Source organism: Acytostelium subglobosum, assembly GCF_000787575.1.
Source record: "Acytostelium subglobosum LB1 DNA, scaffold: scaffold14, whole genome shotgun sequence".
NCBI classification, from domain to species: domain Eukaryota; phylum Evosea; class Eumycetozoa; order Acytosteliales; family Acytosteliaceae; genus Acytostelium; species Acytostelium subglobosum.
In genome coordinates this window covers 368,166-384,417 of record NW_012236519.1, presented here as the reverse complement: position 1 = coordinate 384,417, position 16,252 = coordinate 368,166, and the positions used below count along the sequence as shown (strand labels likewise).

General features: G+C 42.9%; 8 protein-coding genes across 8 annotated transcripts; 3 read left to right on the top strand and 5 right to left on the bottom strand.

The window, feature by feature from the left end:
* Window positions 1–288: 288 nt before the first annotated feature.
* SAMD00019534_071590 (hypothetical protein) lies at window positions 289–1,558 on the top strand (the record flags this gene model as incomplete). The annotated part of the gene is made up of 3 exons (XM_012897566.1): window positions 289–648; window positions 733–1,155; window positions 1,244–1,558. The coding sequence occupies 3 exons, from the start codon at window positions 289–291 to the stop codon at window positions 1,556–1,558; spliced, it is 1,098 nt and encodes a 365-aa protein (XP_012753020.1).
* Window positions 1,559–1,902: 344 nt separating this feature from the next.
* Window positions 1,903–3,326, bottom strand: SAMD00019534_071580 (hypothetical protein; the record flags this gene model as incomplete). Its single annotated transcript, XM_012897565.1, has 4 exons — window positions 1,903–2,040; window positions 2,124–2,440; window positions 2,477–3,094; window positions 3,167–3,326. Coding segments are annotated over 4 exons (1,233 nt in total), but the record flags the coding sequence as incomplete, so codon positions are not given.
* A 567-nt stretch (window positions 3,327–3,893) lies between these two features.
* SAMD00019534_071570 (hypothetical protein) lies at window positions 3,894–4,509 on the top strand (the record flags this gene model as incomplete). The annotated part of the gene is made up of 2 exons (XM_012897564.1): window positions 3,894–4,223; window positions 4,417–4,509. Coding segments are annotated over 2 exons (423 nt in total), but the record flags the coding sequence as incomplete, so codon positions are not given.
* A 187-nt stretch (window positions 4,510–4,696) lies between these two features.
* On the bottom strand, window positions 4,697–6,588 carry SAMD00019534_071560 (hypothetical protein; the record flags this gene model as incomplete). The annotated part of the gene is made up of 3 exons (XM_012897563.1): window positions 4,697–5,023; window positions 5,274–5,893; window positions 5,991–6,588. The coding sequence occupies 3 exons, from the start codon at window positions 6,586–6,588 to the stop codon at window positions 4,697–4,699; spliced, it is 1,545 nt and encodes a 514-aa protein (XP_012753017.1).
* A 1,219-nt stretch (window positions 6,589–7,807) lies between these two features.
* SAMD00019534_071550 (hypothetical protein) lies at window positions 7,808–10,415 on the bottom strand (the record flags this gene model as incomplete). The annotated part of the gene is made up of 3 exons (XM_012897562.1): window positions 7,808–8,941; window positions 8,977–10,263; window positions 10,344–10,415. Coding segments are annotated over 3 exons (2,493 nt in total), but the record flags the coding sequence as incomplete, so codon positions are not given.
* A 269-nt stretch (window positions 10,416–10,684) lies between these two features.
* Window positions 10,685–11,765, top strand: SAMD00019534_071540 (hypothetical protein; the record flags this gene model as incomplete). Its single annotated transcript, XM_012897561.1, has 2 exons — window positions 10,685–11,473; window positions 11,562–11,765. 2 exons carry the CDS (start codon window positions 10,685–10,687, stop codon window positions 11,763–11,765), a joined length of 993 nt encoding a protein of 330 aa, XP_012753015.1.
* Window positions 11,766–11,879: 114 nt separating this feature from the next.
* Window positions 11,880–13,248, bottom strand: SAMD00019534_071530 (hypothetical protein; the record flags this gene model as incomplete). The annotated part of the gene is made up of 3 exons (XM_012897560.1): window positions 11,880–12,716; window positions 12,797–13,060; window positions 13,144–13,248. The coding sequence occupies 3 exons, from the start codon at window positions 13,246–13,248 to the stop codon at window positions 11,880–11,882; spliced, it is 1,206 nt and encodes a 401-aa protein (XP_012753014.1).
* Window positions 13,249–14,137: 889 nt separating this feature from the next.
* SAMD00019534_071520 (hypothetical protein) lies at window positions 14,138–15,067 on the bottom strand (the record flags this gene model as incomplete). Its single annotated transcript, XM_012897559.1, has 3 exons — window positions 14,138–14,379; window positions 14,439–14,746; window positions 14,811–15,067. 3 exons carry the CDS (start codon window positions 15,065–15,067, stop codon window positions 14,138–14,140), a joined length of 807 nt encoding a protein of 268 aa, XP_012753013.1.
* Window positions 15,068–16,252: the final 1,185 nt, after the last annotated feature.

Sequence of the window (16,252 nt, the reverse complement as noted above, 5' to 3'; positions counted from 1 at the left end):
CGATTACTTGTGCTACCTTCATACACGAATGAATCAATCCATGCAACATGTTTTGGATGTATGCATCGTGCCGTCGCTCGTGATCTAAAACAGAGAGTTGAGAGGTGAGTGGTGACCCTGTTGTTGCAGCAGCTGGTATCCTCACTGTCCACCTGTCCACTACCCTACCCTTGCACTCTCTCTCACTCCTCTACCCTAACTAATAACTTCATACTTATAATAATAATACATTTATTTATAATATACTTATTTATAACATTACACCGATATATATATATATATATTAAAATGACAACAAAGTCATCGACGAACAAGAGGGAAGAACTCAATGCCCACGTAAAGGGCGCAAAGATAGATGAGGCCACCGAGAGGGGCTGGGAGATTCCAAACGTCACAATTAAACAATTGAGGGACGCCATCCCAGCTCACTGCTTCGAGAGAGACACCCTCCGCTCCATGTCCTACGTCGTTCACGACTTTGCCATTGCTGCCGTCCTCGGTTTCATGGCCACATACATCGACTTAATACCATCATTTGCCATTCGTGCCGTCCTCTGGCCACTCTACTGGGTGTGCCAAGGTATCGTATGCACCGGTCTCTGGGTACTTGGTCATGAATGCGGTCACCAAGGTTTCAGCTCACACAAGGTATGATTGATCGATCAACAGCAGGTGACCTGCGATAACGACGCTAACATACAGATATAACACGAATGAATGGATATTATCTAGATTGTAAACTACTCTGTTGGTATGGTATTGCACTCTTTCCTGTTGGTTCCATTCCACTCGTGGAGAATTACCCATTCCCAGCATCACAAGAACACTGGACATATGAACCAGGACCAGGTGTTTGTGCCACACGGAAGAGAGAAGTCTAGCCTGCCACCAAAGAGCAGCGACCCAACTCCAGAGGGCCCACACTCAATGTTTGACGAGTCACCCATCATGACATTGCTCGACATGATCAAGATCTTCACCGTTGGCTGGCCAATCTACTTGCTGACCCATCTGTCTGGCCAGACCTACTCCGAGCCATGGACCTCGCACTTCAACCCATACTGCGCTCTCTTTGACCAGAAGCAGTTCTGGGACGTCGTCCAGTCGGTGGTCGGCATTGGCGCCATGATTTCGGCGCTGACCTACGCCAGCAGCGTGTTTGGATCGCTCAACGTCATCAAGTTCTYACGTGATCCCATACCTGATGGTGAACTTCTGGTTGGTGCTGATCACCTACCTGCAGCACACCGACCCCAAGCTGCCCCACTACCGCGAGGGCGTCTGGAACTTTGAGCGTGGAGCATTGCTCACCGTCGACCGTTCCTTTGGCAAGGTGCTGGACTACTTCCACCACCACATCGCCGACACCCACATTGCCCATCACGTCTTCTCCACCATGCCACACTACCATGCCGAGGAGGCCACCAGACATCTGAAGAAGGCTCTTGGCAGACTCTACCTGTTCGACACCACCCCCATCCCCCAGGCTCTCTGGCGCTCATGGACTCAATGTCGTTTCGTCGAGGATGAAGGTGATGTCGTCTTCTACAAGAACTAAAACTACTATACTACCCTACCTACTACTACTATATTACACCTTTACATTAGGCTGTTGTGTTGTTGACAGCCACCCCCTCCCTTTGGTACTTTGTTTAAACACTCTCGCGTCCCGATCGATCGACAACAAGTTGACGCACGACATTGAATCGAACGAATAAACACCGTCAAAGATCTACAATGACAATATTGAACATCAATATCCAAGAGTTGTGTGATTGATTGATTGATTGGTAGGTGGAGGCCTCCACTACATGCATCACCCTGGAATGATTCCAGGCCCAAACACAAGAAAGTTGACAACAATGATTGATATCAATCAATGAAACAAGATTATTATTATATTGGATTAGAGTTATGGTATGAGTTCCTTGTGTATACCTTCTTCCATGCTTCCTTCTTCTCGCCCTTTGGTCCAGATGCCTCCACAATGTTTCTCTTTTGCAAACTCTTGTATCTATCCATGAGTGGATTGAATTGTGGCTGATTGATTGATCAATTGATTGGTTGAATGTTGTTAGATGATATCCACAGCAGCAACGACAATAACAAACTATAAAACATACATTATTAAGGTTCTTCAATGACTTTGGCAACTCATCAGCCAACAGGACTGGTTCAGTCTCGGTGGCAATGACATACTTTCCAACCTTCTTGGTCAAGCCCTCCTTGAGCTTCTCTGTCTTTGTACGCTCGACTCTTCTGGCCGCTATCAGTTCTTCATTCTTGGCAATCTCGGCAGCCATGTCTGCGGAGCGATCAAGCTCCTTGGACTGCTTCTTTAGTTGCAACTTGGCCATCTGTCGCTTGTTATCCTCTGCTCTTCTCCTTCTCTTGTTCTTCTCCTTCCTGGTCACTCGCTCGTTCATTGCATTGAGTTGTCCTGCGTGTGGCTTCTTCTCGGCATCGTCGTCGCTATCCTCCTCGTCCTCGTCGTCGTCCTCCTTATCATCGTCCGAATGCACAGTCTTTGGATATTTGATCTGCTCGACCTCGAAGCCCTTCCTGATCTTGTCGACGTACTTTTGAGCGTACAGCTCGATAGCCACTGCGTCCTGGATGACGGTCTGATGCTCGGCCTTGTCGGGGTTGTACGACAGACCTGCCTTGGGCAGCTCGAGTGCCTTGGCATCCTTGACCAGCGCCTTGTGCTTGGGTGGGGCGAATATCTGCACCTTGACCTCGTCCTTGACAAAGTGAGGCTCCTCCACCACGACGGGCTTGTCAGCGTTGTGCCATATATCGTCAAACTTCTTTCTCCTCAACTTATTGTCCTTCTTTTGCTTTAGATCGTCGTCGAGGAAGCTGTCGTCATCCTCCATATTGTCGTCGACGTTATTGATGTTCTTCTTCCTGATCACTGTCTTTGTCAATCTCTTCAACAACTTCATCTCTGGTAGCTTTGGTGCACTGCCCACTACATCCTTTGCAATCGGGTCCACATTAACATTAGGTGACAACAACTTTTGAACGTATGTAATCTTATTTCTAGCCTCCAACTTCTTTAACTCTCTAGTTGATCTTGGTACTACATCAGCTATATTTGTTCAATGTTAACATTCATTCGATCATTCATTCATTCGATCACTCATTCATTCGATTGACATACGCTTCTTGCTGATTGTGAACAATTGTTCATCAACCAATTGATCAACAGGCTTGCCATGTTTCAGTTGATTGACAATCTCTTGCTCTTGTACATCCTTTAGAATCTCAGACACCTCCTTTCTTGCTCTCTGTTTCTTATTCTTTATGTGCACCATGGTTATTTATTATTATTTATATGTATATGTGTATTGTGTGTATGATTAATTTGTGATATTGTCAAGATAGGGGTATGAGGGAACACACAATATTAATATTATTTATTAATCAATTGATTTCATTCATTCGTTTACACGAGTCGACAATCAAAGCAAAAGCAAAAAACGAGCGACAAAATTCAATGTTTGTTTTGAGTGTGGAGTTGAGTTGGAAGGGGTCTTGAAAAGTAACGTGTGAGTCCTAAAGACCTAGTTCACTCTCACACCAACCAGGCTTTGTTCTTTGAACACCACCACCTCACAACACACACCCTTCTATTCACACTCTGCACTACACATAACTAAAGCTTAAATTCCAACACTCATTGCTCAGTAACCTTACTTATCACCATACACACATACACACACATTGTATTTAAACATTTATACACTCTCTCCCATTCACACTCACACACAAAGTTGTTGTAATTACATCAACATCACATTAATTCCTGTCTGTTCAATCAATCGATCAAATCAAACAAACAATCAATCAATCAATCAATCAAACATATAAATATATATATATAATACAATACAGATAAATTAATAATGGCATTATTCGAAGGAAATGAAATCAAGGTGCGACTAATATACTTGTTATGTGTATTCTTGTTGATTATGGCCATTGTATCGGCCTTTTCAACATTTATCATTGGTATAGTCATTTGCATAGCCACTATCTTGGTGGCAATCTGTGGTGCAGTCGGTGCTCGATTCACCAGTGTAAGACTGCTCTGGTACTTCATGCTTGGACTGCTGGCCCTCATTGCTCTCTCAATCGTTTCCATCATCTGGACACTCATCAAATCCAAAGGTTTCTCTGGCTGGATGATCAAGGACATCATTCTTATTGCTCTATATGTACGCATAGCTCCTTCACATTCATTCATTCATTCATTCATTCATTCACAAGTCCATTCCATTCTATTCGTCAATCATAATCATAATCATATCACACCACATCACATCATTCAAACACACACATTCATGCCCGTGCCCATTACTAACTATTCTAAAACGCGTCCATCGCGCCAAACATCATCATAACAAACAGGGTGTAGGCATTTTCCTTGCATTCTTGCTCAGAGGCCGTTCATTCAGATTCAACCCAGTTGTTGGACAGAACCCCAACTTCCAGAAGCTATAACTTGGACGACGACGACTATCCAATCATCATCAACACCAACCTCCTCTCTGTTAATACTTCCAATTCAAAATATATACAAATCAGACCAAATCAATCAATCCATGTACCATGGATTATCATCATCCTTAATGTTGGTGTTGTTTGTTGACCTTTTGGCCAACAACAACATGTACACATGCATACAGGTTTATTGCGCCTTCTCCAATACATTTAGATTGAATCTTAGCTTGACAGTCATGACCTTGGCGACAGGACCAACACATTTGACCACCAGTTGATACTCTCGGACAAAGGATGCGTCGACACCAGCCACCTCGGATGGCAACAGGTTAGGTGGCACCGAAAAGAAGAAGTCGCCTTCGAAGCGGTCCTTAGATAGTGGGAATTTTGATGACTGGAAGAACTCGCAGCGGCCCAGCTTGGCGCGGGTCTTGCGTGACCTGCGCTCATAAGCCGTGCCAACAATCTCCATTCTGGTCTCGGTCATTAGCAGGTACGCAACGACCTTGTCCACCTTGTTCGACGTGGGGTTGTCAATGATGAATGCMAAACTGGATGGTCTCGCCGGCGCGATAGAACTTCCTCTGCATCTGTATCGAGAAGAACAATGACTTCTTCTTGCCAATGAATGTCTTGCGCTCCTCCTGGTAGAGGCCAGTCGTGGACTCGAAACAGTATGGGTGGTAGGCCTTGTTGTCCTTGACCTTGAGCGAGAGGTTCACGAGGTTGAAAGGCTTCTGGCAGGCGGCACAGATGATCGTTACAGAGAAACACTCGGGATGCCAGAATCGGTCCAATGCCTTGATGCTGTTGGTGGACAGCGTGGCCTGGCACGCGGCGCATCGGTCGCCGCCAGTGAACGTTGATGGTATGGTCGACGTGGGGGTCATCAGCTGACCGTTCGGACCGAAGCCAATGCCTCGCTGGGGTTGGAAGCCTCCAGACGATGAGGCCGATGATAGGTTGCCAACTGAGGGGAATGCTCCCATGCTATTGGTGCTGCCTCCAAACGATGGGAATGCCGCAGTTGGCAAACCGCCACTGCTTCCAGAGCCAACAGATGGGAATCCCATCATTGAGTTTGTAGGTGAGTGATTATATTGTTGTTGTTGTGGCTGATGATGTTGTTGTGGAGGTGATTGTTGTTGTTGCTGCTGTTGCTGTTGTTGTTGCTGCTGTACATATGGCTTAAGTTGTTCCACTCTATCGAGATAGACCTTGGCCTCATCACTGATGCTCTTCTTGATGACTGCATCAGGTTCATTCTTTATGGCTTGCAAGTAGTATGTGCAGGCCTGTTGATAGTATTCGCTTGCCTTCTTGTAGTCCCTAGTCTCCTCTTCCTTGCGTCCCTTTGATGCCAAGTTCTTTGCAATCTCGTAGGCTTGATGTGTATGCGTGATCGCGTATGTATGAGTGTCTGGCGTCCTCTACCTCTGCCTCTGCCTCTGCACACACTCAGCCTTGACTTGACTACTTACATTCAACTCTATCCATGTTTGGTCTGTAATTGAATTGATCACCGCCACCATGTAGCTGTGATAGCTTGGACAGGTTGGCATTCTGTTGTTGTGGGAACTGCTGTTGCTGTTGATACTGAGGTTGTTGTGGTGGGAACTGCTGTTGCTGTTGTTGTGGTGGCATTGGGAAGTTATAGCCATTAGCACCAGCGCCAGCACCAACACCAGTAGTACCAGGGGTATCTGGGAATCGTCCATTGAATTGTAGAGATTGTCCACTATTGGATGATGCGTTGTTTGCAACGGATGGTGAGACCATTGATGGGATCGAAGGGAAGTTGTAGGCCAAGTTGTTGGCGGGCGGGGCTGCAGTAGCAGGTGGGGCAGCGGGCTGCTGTGCCGCTAGACTCTTGATAAACTTATTCCTCTGTGTGTACTCATCGATCTTTGAAGTAATAAGTGCTGTCTTTGCCGGATCACGTTCACTAACTATTGCCAACTTCAAGTTCAACACCGCCTGTTCATACAATGTCGAAGCAATTGCATAATTCTTCTTCTGATCCGCTTCAACAGCTGACTTTGCCAATTGTAATCCCGTCTGTAATATCTCAGTTGCCATTCTTATTCTACTTCTTCTTCTTCTTTTGTTTATTTGTTATTGGTTGATTGATTGTATTTGTTTAAATAAATATATGTGTAAGGTTGTACAAGTATTGAATGATGATAGTTTGATTAAATCATCACTTTCATGAACTTGGTCATCAAAATAAATTAAAAAAGTCGTTCAGGTCACATTCAGTTGATCAGCGATTCAAATAATTATAGAATACCTGGTTATTGGGGACACCCAGGGTAATCAGTTCATCAATTTTAGTAACAACAACAATGTTAATAATATATGTCTTTAATTATACAGACAAGGTAATATTTATTTGATTGACACCTTATTGATTGATTGATTGAGACACAATGGATGGGGTCAATCCCATAAGTATTGGGCTAGACCGTAAAATTTAAAAAGACCAACTTGAACATTGTTGTCGGGTTGGTTCTTTTCAAGGAAGTATGGTTCCATAATGACGGTAACTGAATGGCGACCTGCTGACATTGAAACATAAATTAATCAATTTTTGAACTGTCCAAACTTAACTCATTACTTTCGAGTTATCATCAAGGACAGACCATACCATTATAAATCAAACAATCAAAGTTATTATTATTATTATCTAACAATCATCATTATCATTATTATTGTTTATTGGCATTGAGCAGTTGGTCAATTTGTTGTAGTTCTGCAGTTAGTTGACGTAGTTTCTCACGTTTGGCATGTTGCACGGCAAATGGTACTCTTTGGCTAAACATTGGATTGGATATTGTCTTCTCCAAATCTCTAATCCACTCCTCAAGCTTCACTTTCTTTGTTTGAAGTGCTGCCTCTGTTGCAGCAGCGGCTGCTGCCTCATCCTCATTAGCACCATCTCCACTTGTCTTGCTATAACTTATAAACATTGAACATATATCCGAGAGATCAACCTTGATTGCATCGGCAGGGATGATGTCCTTCTTGGCACCCTCCTCCCCTGAGGATATGGACAACTGACAGTTCAACAGTTTCTCAATCTCCTCCTTCATCGATGTGAACGTTTCGATCAATTGGCCAATAGTCGACTCTCCTGATGTTGATGATTGAATCTGTACATCAATGTTCAATATTGTTTGATTTGAGATGTTGTGAGTGGTCCTGGTCGATCGGACAGAGTGGATGGCTGTTTGTAACACCTGTTCGTTCATTCATTGTTAGTATCACATTATTGGACTGACGGTGTAGCCGGTTAACTTACCGCAATCACATTATCCAACTCTGGGAATGATAGTTGCTGATGGTTGGGATGTGATATCGAGGGGTAGTCTGCTATCATGATAGACAATGGTGATTGATTTGGCTTGGGCAGTCGTTGCCAGAGGTCTTCAGTAAGGTAGGGCATGAATGGATGCAGAAGACGAAGGAAGCATTCCAGTGTGCTGGCCATGACTAGGTGTGACTCTACATTGCTAGGCTTGCGCTCTGATCGATTCAGTGCCACCTTTGTAACCTCGAGGTAAAAGTCACAATAGTCATACTGAAGGAATGAGTACAATGCCTGTGATAGTTGTGACATGTTGTGCTTGTCAAATGACTCCTTGGCCAGCGTCACAAGTGATGACAATCTGTTCAATATCCATCGATCAATGATTGAGATGGATTCTTGATTGAATGGAGCAGAGTCCACGCCATTGTTGGCACCATAGAGTGTTGTCACAGTATCATGTTGATTGACATGCAAGAGAACCAACTTTGTAGCATTCCAAATCTTGTTGCAAAACAACCTCTGTCCGATGATCCTTGACATATCCAAGTTGATGTCCTTGCCACTGATGGGGAATTGACTGAGTCCAATGCGCAAGGCATCAGTGCCACACTTGGGGATGCCATTTGGGAACTCCTTAGCCATGCCCTTGGTGGCTGTGTTCTTCTCCTGTTCGCTGAGATTCGATTGACTGATTGTTACCTTCAACTGCTCCAATGTGATGCCATTGATGACGTTGAGCGGATCGATCACATTGCCCAAACTCTTGGACATCTTCCTGCCCTGCGAGTCTCTGATCAGGGGATGCAGCAGGATGGTTTTGAATGGCACCTGTTGCTCGGGTGCCAGCGTCGTGCACATCATCACCATCCTGGCCACCCAGAAGAACAAAATATCAGAACCGGTCTCCATAACATCCAAAGGATAGAACTTGCTCAAGTCGCTCGTGGACTCGGGCCATCCAAGTGATGAAATTGGGAATAATCCCGACGAGAACCATGTATCCAACACATCCTCGTCCTGCTTCAGTGAGAAGCTACCCTTGACCAGGCCATACTTCTTGATGGCCTCCTGTTCGGCAAACTCTACTGACTCGCCCACTACCCATTTGCTCAACTTCATCTTCGCACGATTGTGGTTGTCCATCGGCACCATGCATTTATGACGCGGTATGCGGGGATTGGATTACCCCACCATAGTTGTCTCGATATGCACCAGTCTTGAATGGAACCAAGCCAACGTGCCCAGTTGTCCTTGTATGATTCTGGTATGATGTTGATCTTGCCACTCTCCACGAGATCCAATGCTCGCTTGCCCATCTCGCTGCAGTCGACGTACCATTGGGGTCGCAACACTGGCTCCAGCAGGTCGCCACTTCGACTGCATATCGCGATTGATGTGGCATGTGGGCGCTTGCCCTCGAACAGGCCCATCTCCTTGAGCTTGCCAATGACTATATATCGTGCGTCCAATCGATCAATGTTGCGGAACTCTTCTGGCACGTTGTCGTTCAGCTTGCCCGCCTCGGTGAGGATGTTGATCGAGTCGAGCTTGTGTCGCTGTCCACATTGGAAGTCGTTAAAGTCGTGTGCAGGTGTCACCTTGACTACACCAGTGCCGAGCTTGGGGTCGACCAAGACGTCGTCCAGGACGATGGGGATGCGACGGCCAGTGAAGGGATGCAGGGCGTACTTGCCGTGCAGGTGAGTGTAGCGAGGGTCAGTCGGATGGATGGCCAGGGCAGTATCACCAAAGATTGTCTCGGGACGCGTCGTGCTGACCGTCACCTTGTCACCGCCCTCCACCTGGTACGCCACATCATAGATCACGCCAAACTCAAAGGTCTTGGGTCTGGACTTGAGCTTGTGGTGTGTTGGCTTCTCGAATGTTACGTGGTCCACCTCAATGTCAGAGATCACACTGCGTAGTTCTGGACACCAATTGACGAGACGTGTAGCGCGATATACTAGTCCCGATCGGAAGAAGCGGAGAAAGGCCGTCTCGACAGCGTGCGCTCTCTGCTTGTCCAACGTGAAGACTGAGCGACTCCAGTCCAACGAAGCACCAGTCCTTCTCAGTTGATTGTTGATGTTGTGTGAGTAGAGGTCGGTCCACTTGTAGACCTCTTCGAGGAAGCGCTCTCTGCCAAGGTCATGTCGCGACAGTTGTTTCTTTGCACGTAGTTCCTTCTCCACAGCGACCTGAGTGGCAATGCCTGAGTGATCGAGGCCTGGTACCCATAGTGTCTCATAACCCATCATTCTCTTATATCGTACCAATGCGTCCTCTATTGTCGTGGTGAGGGCATGTCCAATATGTAAGCTTCCAGTGACATTTGGAGGTGGCAGTACCATCGAGTACTTCTTGTTTGAACCATCATTACTAGGTCTTGGCTTAAAGAACCCAGACTCCTCCCACCACTTGTACTTGCCATCCTCGACCAATGTCTAATCAATCACATTAGGTATGTTAGTATCACCTCGCTCAGTCAATCAATCAATCAATCAAAGTGAGTAAGTTAGCTTACAGGGTCATAAGATGATTTGATGGCATCGACATTGATGGGACATTGTTTGAGTGATGTACTACTTGATGATGTACAGTATCTAAGATGTGACAATCCAGTGATGTACAGGCTTGTCTTTAGTCTGAGCATTCTGTCTGGACTTGTATGCTATAGTTGTAGTTGTCGTCTTTGTCGTCGTCAGTGTGATCAATCTTGACATTGACTTCAAAGTGAGTCATCTTCAACCCCACAACATATCGAACAAAAGACGAAGAACAAGAAGTTACATCACACTCATTCATTCATTCATTCAATAGTTATACAACAACAACAACATATACATATAAGATAGTACTTAAATAATGACACCTGAAGAGAAGGCAGCAGAGGATAAGAGAAGAAGAGAGGCTAGGAAGAATAGGATTCTAGGTAATCCAAGTGGAAGGATAGGATTCATTGCTGATCAGGTGAAGGATCCATCACATACACCTCCAAAGAAGATTGATGATGATGATGATGGAGATGATATTGGTTCAGATGGTATCCTAGAACATCTAACACAACAACAGATAAATGCGTTGACTGCTGATCAAACATTCACAGGTCAAGGTCAGAGACCAACAAGATCAAACAAGAAGTCAAGTTCTGCATCAGGCAGCGCATCAACATCAACTGTCAAGAAGAGTACAATCAAAGAGTCATTCAGATGGATAGGTGCAATTACATTCGGAATGATATTCGCTTATAATGCATTGATCATGTGCTCTCAGGTGGCAGTGCATCCACTGCAGAAGTACATTGGCACAGCCGACTTGAAGTCAGACGACATCAGTCAAATACTTTATATCCAATTGCCAACTATTGTGTTGTGGCTGGCATGGGAGTACCTGCTGGGCTACGATAGCAGACGCTACTCATTCTTTACGCACATCAGATCGGACGTCACTTTGGTGGCCTTCTTCTACGCGGTCAGCGTCGACCTCTTGCTCCGATTTGTCGAGCATCCCCTGCTCCACTCTGTGCGTCAATTCATTCCGAGCGACGTGCACACTGGCCAGCTCATCTCAGGCATGTACATTCCCCTGTTCATCTCCTTTGCTGGACAACTATCCAACTCGATAATTGCCAAGAACCTCCCATTAGCAATGATGGTATGTAGTATATCATTCATTCATTCATTCTATCAATCAATCATTCAGTTCATTTCCACTAACAATCTTGTGAACGCACACTGTGTAGGGCGACATGGTTGGAAGAGTTGTGGATGGCGTGCTTCAATTCCTGATTGTGATCGTCTCACTACTTGTGTGCGTGGACTGGTGGGGCTGCGCATCATGCCCATGCCAACCCGCTGGTCTATTGTACATCATTGCCAACAAGTCCAGAGGACTGATGATCTGGGCACATATATGCAATGGCTTTGCCTCTCGAGTCCTTGGCTAAAGTCGCGACATTGTAGCCAGGCTACATCGTCATCACATGTTCAAAACATATAAAGAAAGATTGATTGATTGATTGATCGATCGATCGATCGAATGATCAAAGGTATATATATGTTTATAGTCTACCTCCATAACTGTTTGGATCCATGGCGCTGTAGTATGGTTTGTTGTGGGATGTACCTTGTGGCGTTGGATTGATCTTGAATGAAGGCATCACCTTGATTCCAGAAGGCTTTGGAATGGTTGGTGCTGGCTTGGCTGGCTGTTGTTTTACAATTGATTGTATCGCTTGACTATAATCACCTTCATCATCGTCCTCCTCCTCGTCCGCCTTTGCTGTATCTGTTCCATTACTGTTGTTGTTGTTACTCGATTGTTGATGCTGTTGATTGTTGTTATTCTTTTGTTCATGCTGTGGCTTGTTGCTTGATGCTTGATGGTTCTGTTTACTCCAGTTCAGTCTGATTGTGCAGTCATCGATGATCAACTTGTTGAACAACTGATCCATGGCAGTCTCGGCAGACTCGCGCTTGTCGAATGTGATGAATGCGCACTTGGACTGTGCGACGATCCTCAGCGACTTGATGACGCCAAACGAGAAGAATGACGCGCGCAGATCATCCTCCTTGACCTTGAGCGGATCGACATTGCCCAGAAACAGAGTTGTGATTGATTTGTCGTCGGGTGGCTGTGGCGTGACGCCCTCCAGCATCTTCATAGCGACTGGGTCGTTGTTGCCATAGTACCTGTCCTTGATGTTCTGTTTTGGGAACTTGCCCGTGCTGTTGGAATCATGTCTATAAGGACATGCACTACCTCTATTACAGTCTCCCTTCAAGAAGAACGAGCAAACATGTGCCTGATTCCTTGTATAGTTTGGTTTAGATCTTGCCAGCTTCTCTATGACATCTGTTGGTTGGAAGTTATCAAAGTCCAGCTCTCCCTTCTCGATCTATATGTGCATGTGTACATTGTATTAGTGTTCATTCATTCATTCGTTCGCTTGATCAATCATTCAATCAAATATCATACCATAATCTCATTCTGTTTAGATGTATATGCTCTGTTGATATCTGATACAGGTGCCTTCTCAAAGTTCTGTAGTGCAGCATCTCTGACTTGTACTGGTAGACCAAACTCCAAGTCATGTATACACACCTGACAGACATTCTTCACAAGTGAACATGTCTTACATATCTCTGTCTTCTTGAACCTTCCACCAGTGCCAGCCTTCCATCTAAACACCGTGAATGGCTTTGAACATATCTTGCATTCCTTATCAAACTCTGCTCTTATCTATTCATTCCATTTATCAATCAATGTTAGACTATATGTAATGTACATCTTAAAACTTCCATCGATCAATCAATTAAACATACCATGTTCATATAAGGACTGTCACCAAAGCATGTTTCACATGCAATTGGGAAGTCTTGTTGTTTAGTCTGATCTACCTGTACATCTTTAAGTTTACTTGAATACATATCTAATGTGTATCTCTTTATATAAATATATTATCTCTTTATCTCTTCGTCTTCAAAATGAGTCAGAATTGAGTTGTGAAGCTCATTTTGACGAAACTTCGAAAAGGAAACCTATCAAGCTTTGTAGAATGGATGACCATTGTCCTCCAACTATTAAATTCAATGTATATTGAATAAATTAATTTATTTCAACTTACTAATATTGGAGATTGTTGTTGTAATCAATGTAATTGAATGTCATTTTGTATACTGGAAAATAAATTTATCACAATCATTGTGTACATGGTGCAAACAATTTACAAATTTAATAAAAAAATAAATATATATATATATCCAATTACTAGTATAAATATACTTGACTAAGTCAGGTTCTGATTATCAAACAAATCAAGTAATAATAATAAAAATAATAATATTTCTCAATTTTTTATATACATTAAATGGTATCTTTTAGAAATTATAATTTATTATTAATATTAATTAATATTGCAATAATAGTTATAAATCTTGGATTAGTTAGTTCTAGAGAGTGCGTTGGGAAAGATATAGGAGTTAAGGGCACTTTTTATGAAGTTAGTTGTGCAACTCCTTATAATGAGGAATTTTGTGTAGAAATTCCTGGAGATAGCAGATTGGATTATCCAGCTTGTTGCCCTACATACAATTGTATTTACTGAAGTATTAATCAATCAATCAATTTATCAATCAATCAAAGATATTCCTATTACAATTAAATAAAATAAACCAATAACATTCAAAATATCCATTGATTCAAGATTCGAGAATACTACAAAATGTTGTTATAATTATTTATAAATAAAAATATATATTTATTTATACATATGTACAATAATGGATATGGAAGTTATGGACCATTTGAACAACAGAACTATTGACTAAATAGTTGTCGCATAGCTGATAGATACCAGAAGAGATACTTGTTGATTGGATGTCCATATGATGATGTTCTATTGAAATAGCTCTCGAGTGATTTGATATTATTCTGGATGGTCTCCTTCTCATTCAGTCTCTCTACAAACTTCCTAATCAAAGACTCGATCGTCATCTCTGAGTATTGACTCATTGTCAACAATAATAGGATTTCACGAATATTGCTCTCGATCACATCGTCTAGGGATGGAGTGAGATCAGTATGATGATCGTATCAATCAATGAGACAGGGTACTTACCAAAGTCATCAATATGTTGATTGGCAATAGTGGCACAGTTGGCCTCGATTGTTGCCTTGTAGGTGGAATCATTCCATTGATATGTGTTCTTCTTGGTGGAGGTCATGGATAGTACCTTCTTGTTTATCAATTGTTCAACTACCTTGCCAACAATCCTCTTCTCCTTTACAAAGATGAATCCTCTACCAATATGCATAATGACCTGATTGAAGGCCCTTTGCTTGCATTTCAATATCTTGGACATCAAATAATCCAAGAACCTATCACTAATAATTGGTGAATCATCCAATATAGTCAACTTTGGCATACTATGATATCAATATGATGGTTAGAATGGTTAGAACTATTCCTTTCGATCAATCATATACATACTCTTTGGTACCTTGTGCCCTCTCGAATCCAACCTTCTTCATTAGGATCAACTCGGCCACACCAGTGCATATTAGACCAAGGTAGATTGGATAGTTGTTTGATGGTAGCTTGGCGGTGGACTCGTCCATCATAAGGACCAGGAATTCCTCGGATAATGATAGTCTCTTTGGTGCATTTGGAATGTTGGTATAAGAGTCAACATAATGATTGGACAAGAAGTCCGATATATCAATTTGGATCAATGATTCAACGTCCATTCTAATAAGAATTGTAAGTATTAATAAGTAAAGTTAAGTATTTACTAAGTAGATATATATATATTATGTATTTACAAGTTGTTCTTTCATGGACTGATAGAGTAGAGTACTCGGGTATTTATAAGTCCCCTCCACTACTTCCACATCCTACCATTCATCCACTCACTTACTCACTCATCTAACTCATTCACCTCCACTCACTCATTTGGATCAATCCATCATTCGATCATTCAATCAAACTATCAATCAACCAATGGGGCTATAGGGTTTGGCATGATCGATGGATGGAATTGGTGACAGTCCAATTGGTCGAGTAGTGATAAGATCAAATAGATTGAAGACGTGTGGGTGGTTGGTTGTTTAAAGTTGGGAACACGAATCACTTCGCACGCACTTTGATATATATATAAGTATGATTGTATGAAGTATGAATTATGAAGTATGATTGTCAATCAATTATGATAATCGGTTGTCGCCAACAATTAGCAGCACTATGTTATATATATATAGGAATAAGAGAAAATCGCTCCCACTTGTCATCCATCACACATCACATCACATCACTTATATATCTCGTCTTTAGATAAAGCAATCAACCCATTGTTGGTGAGTGTTGTTGTATCAATCAAACCTCTAAGTGTGGTGTGTGTTTGGGTAAGTTTGGGTGAATGTTGGATCACCCATTGATGGATTGCGAACTCGTGTGTTTATACGTTTGTTGGATCAAATCATTCATTCATGTCAATACATAATAATGGAGGAGTTAGAACTTTGAAACCTACAAAAGAAGACCAGTTAATTTGATAGAGATAGATAGAAGGATAAATTAGTAATATATTATTGTAAACGGTATTCCCGATCACCAAGATTAACTGACTGCCTTTTGGGATTAGTATTCTCTACCTGAGACCTTGGTGATGCGGGATATTGACTACATATCATTCAATCAATCCAACAAATAATTTATCTATCTGTACAAACAACTACCTTTGGTTTGAAGTTGGGATTCGATCAACACACAGTTCTCCCGATCGGCAAGAACTTTGCTGTGAATTTTGCAGCACAACTGCTTGGCCCAGTTAAAGACCAAACTGCAGCATGTCAAGGGGTGTGTCAGTGTTGGGCCAAGAACACGCTTTCATTGTTGTTTGCTTACTTGCATTGAGATATATAAATATATAAATA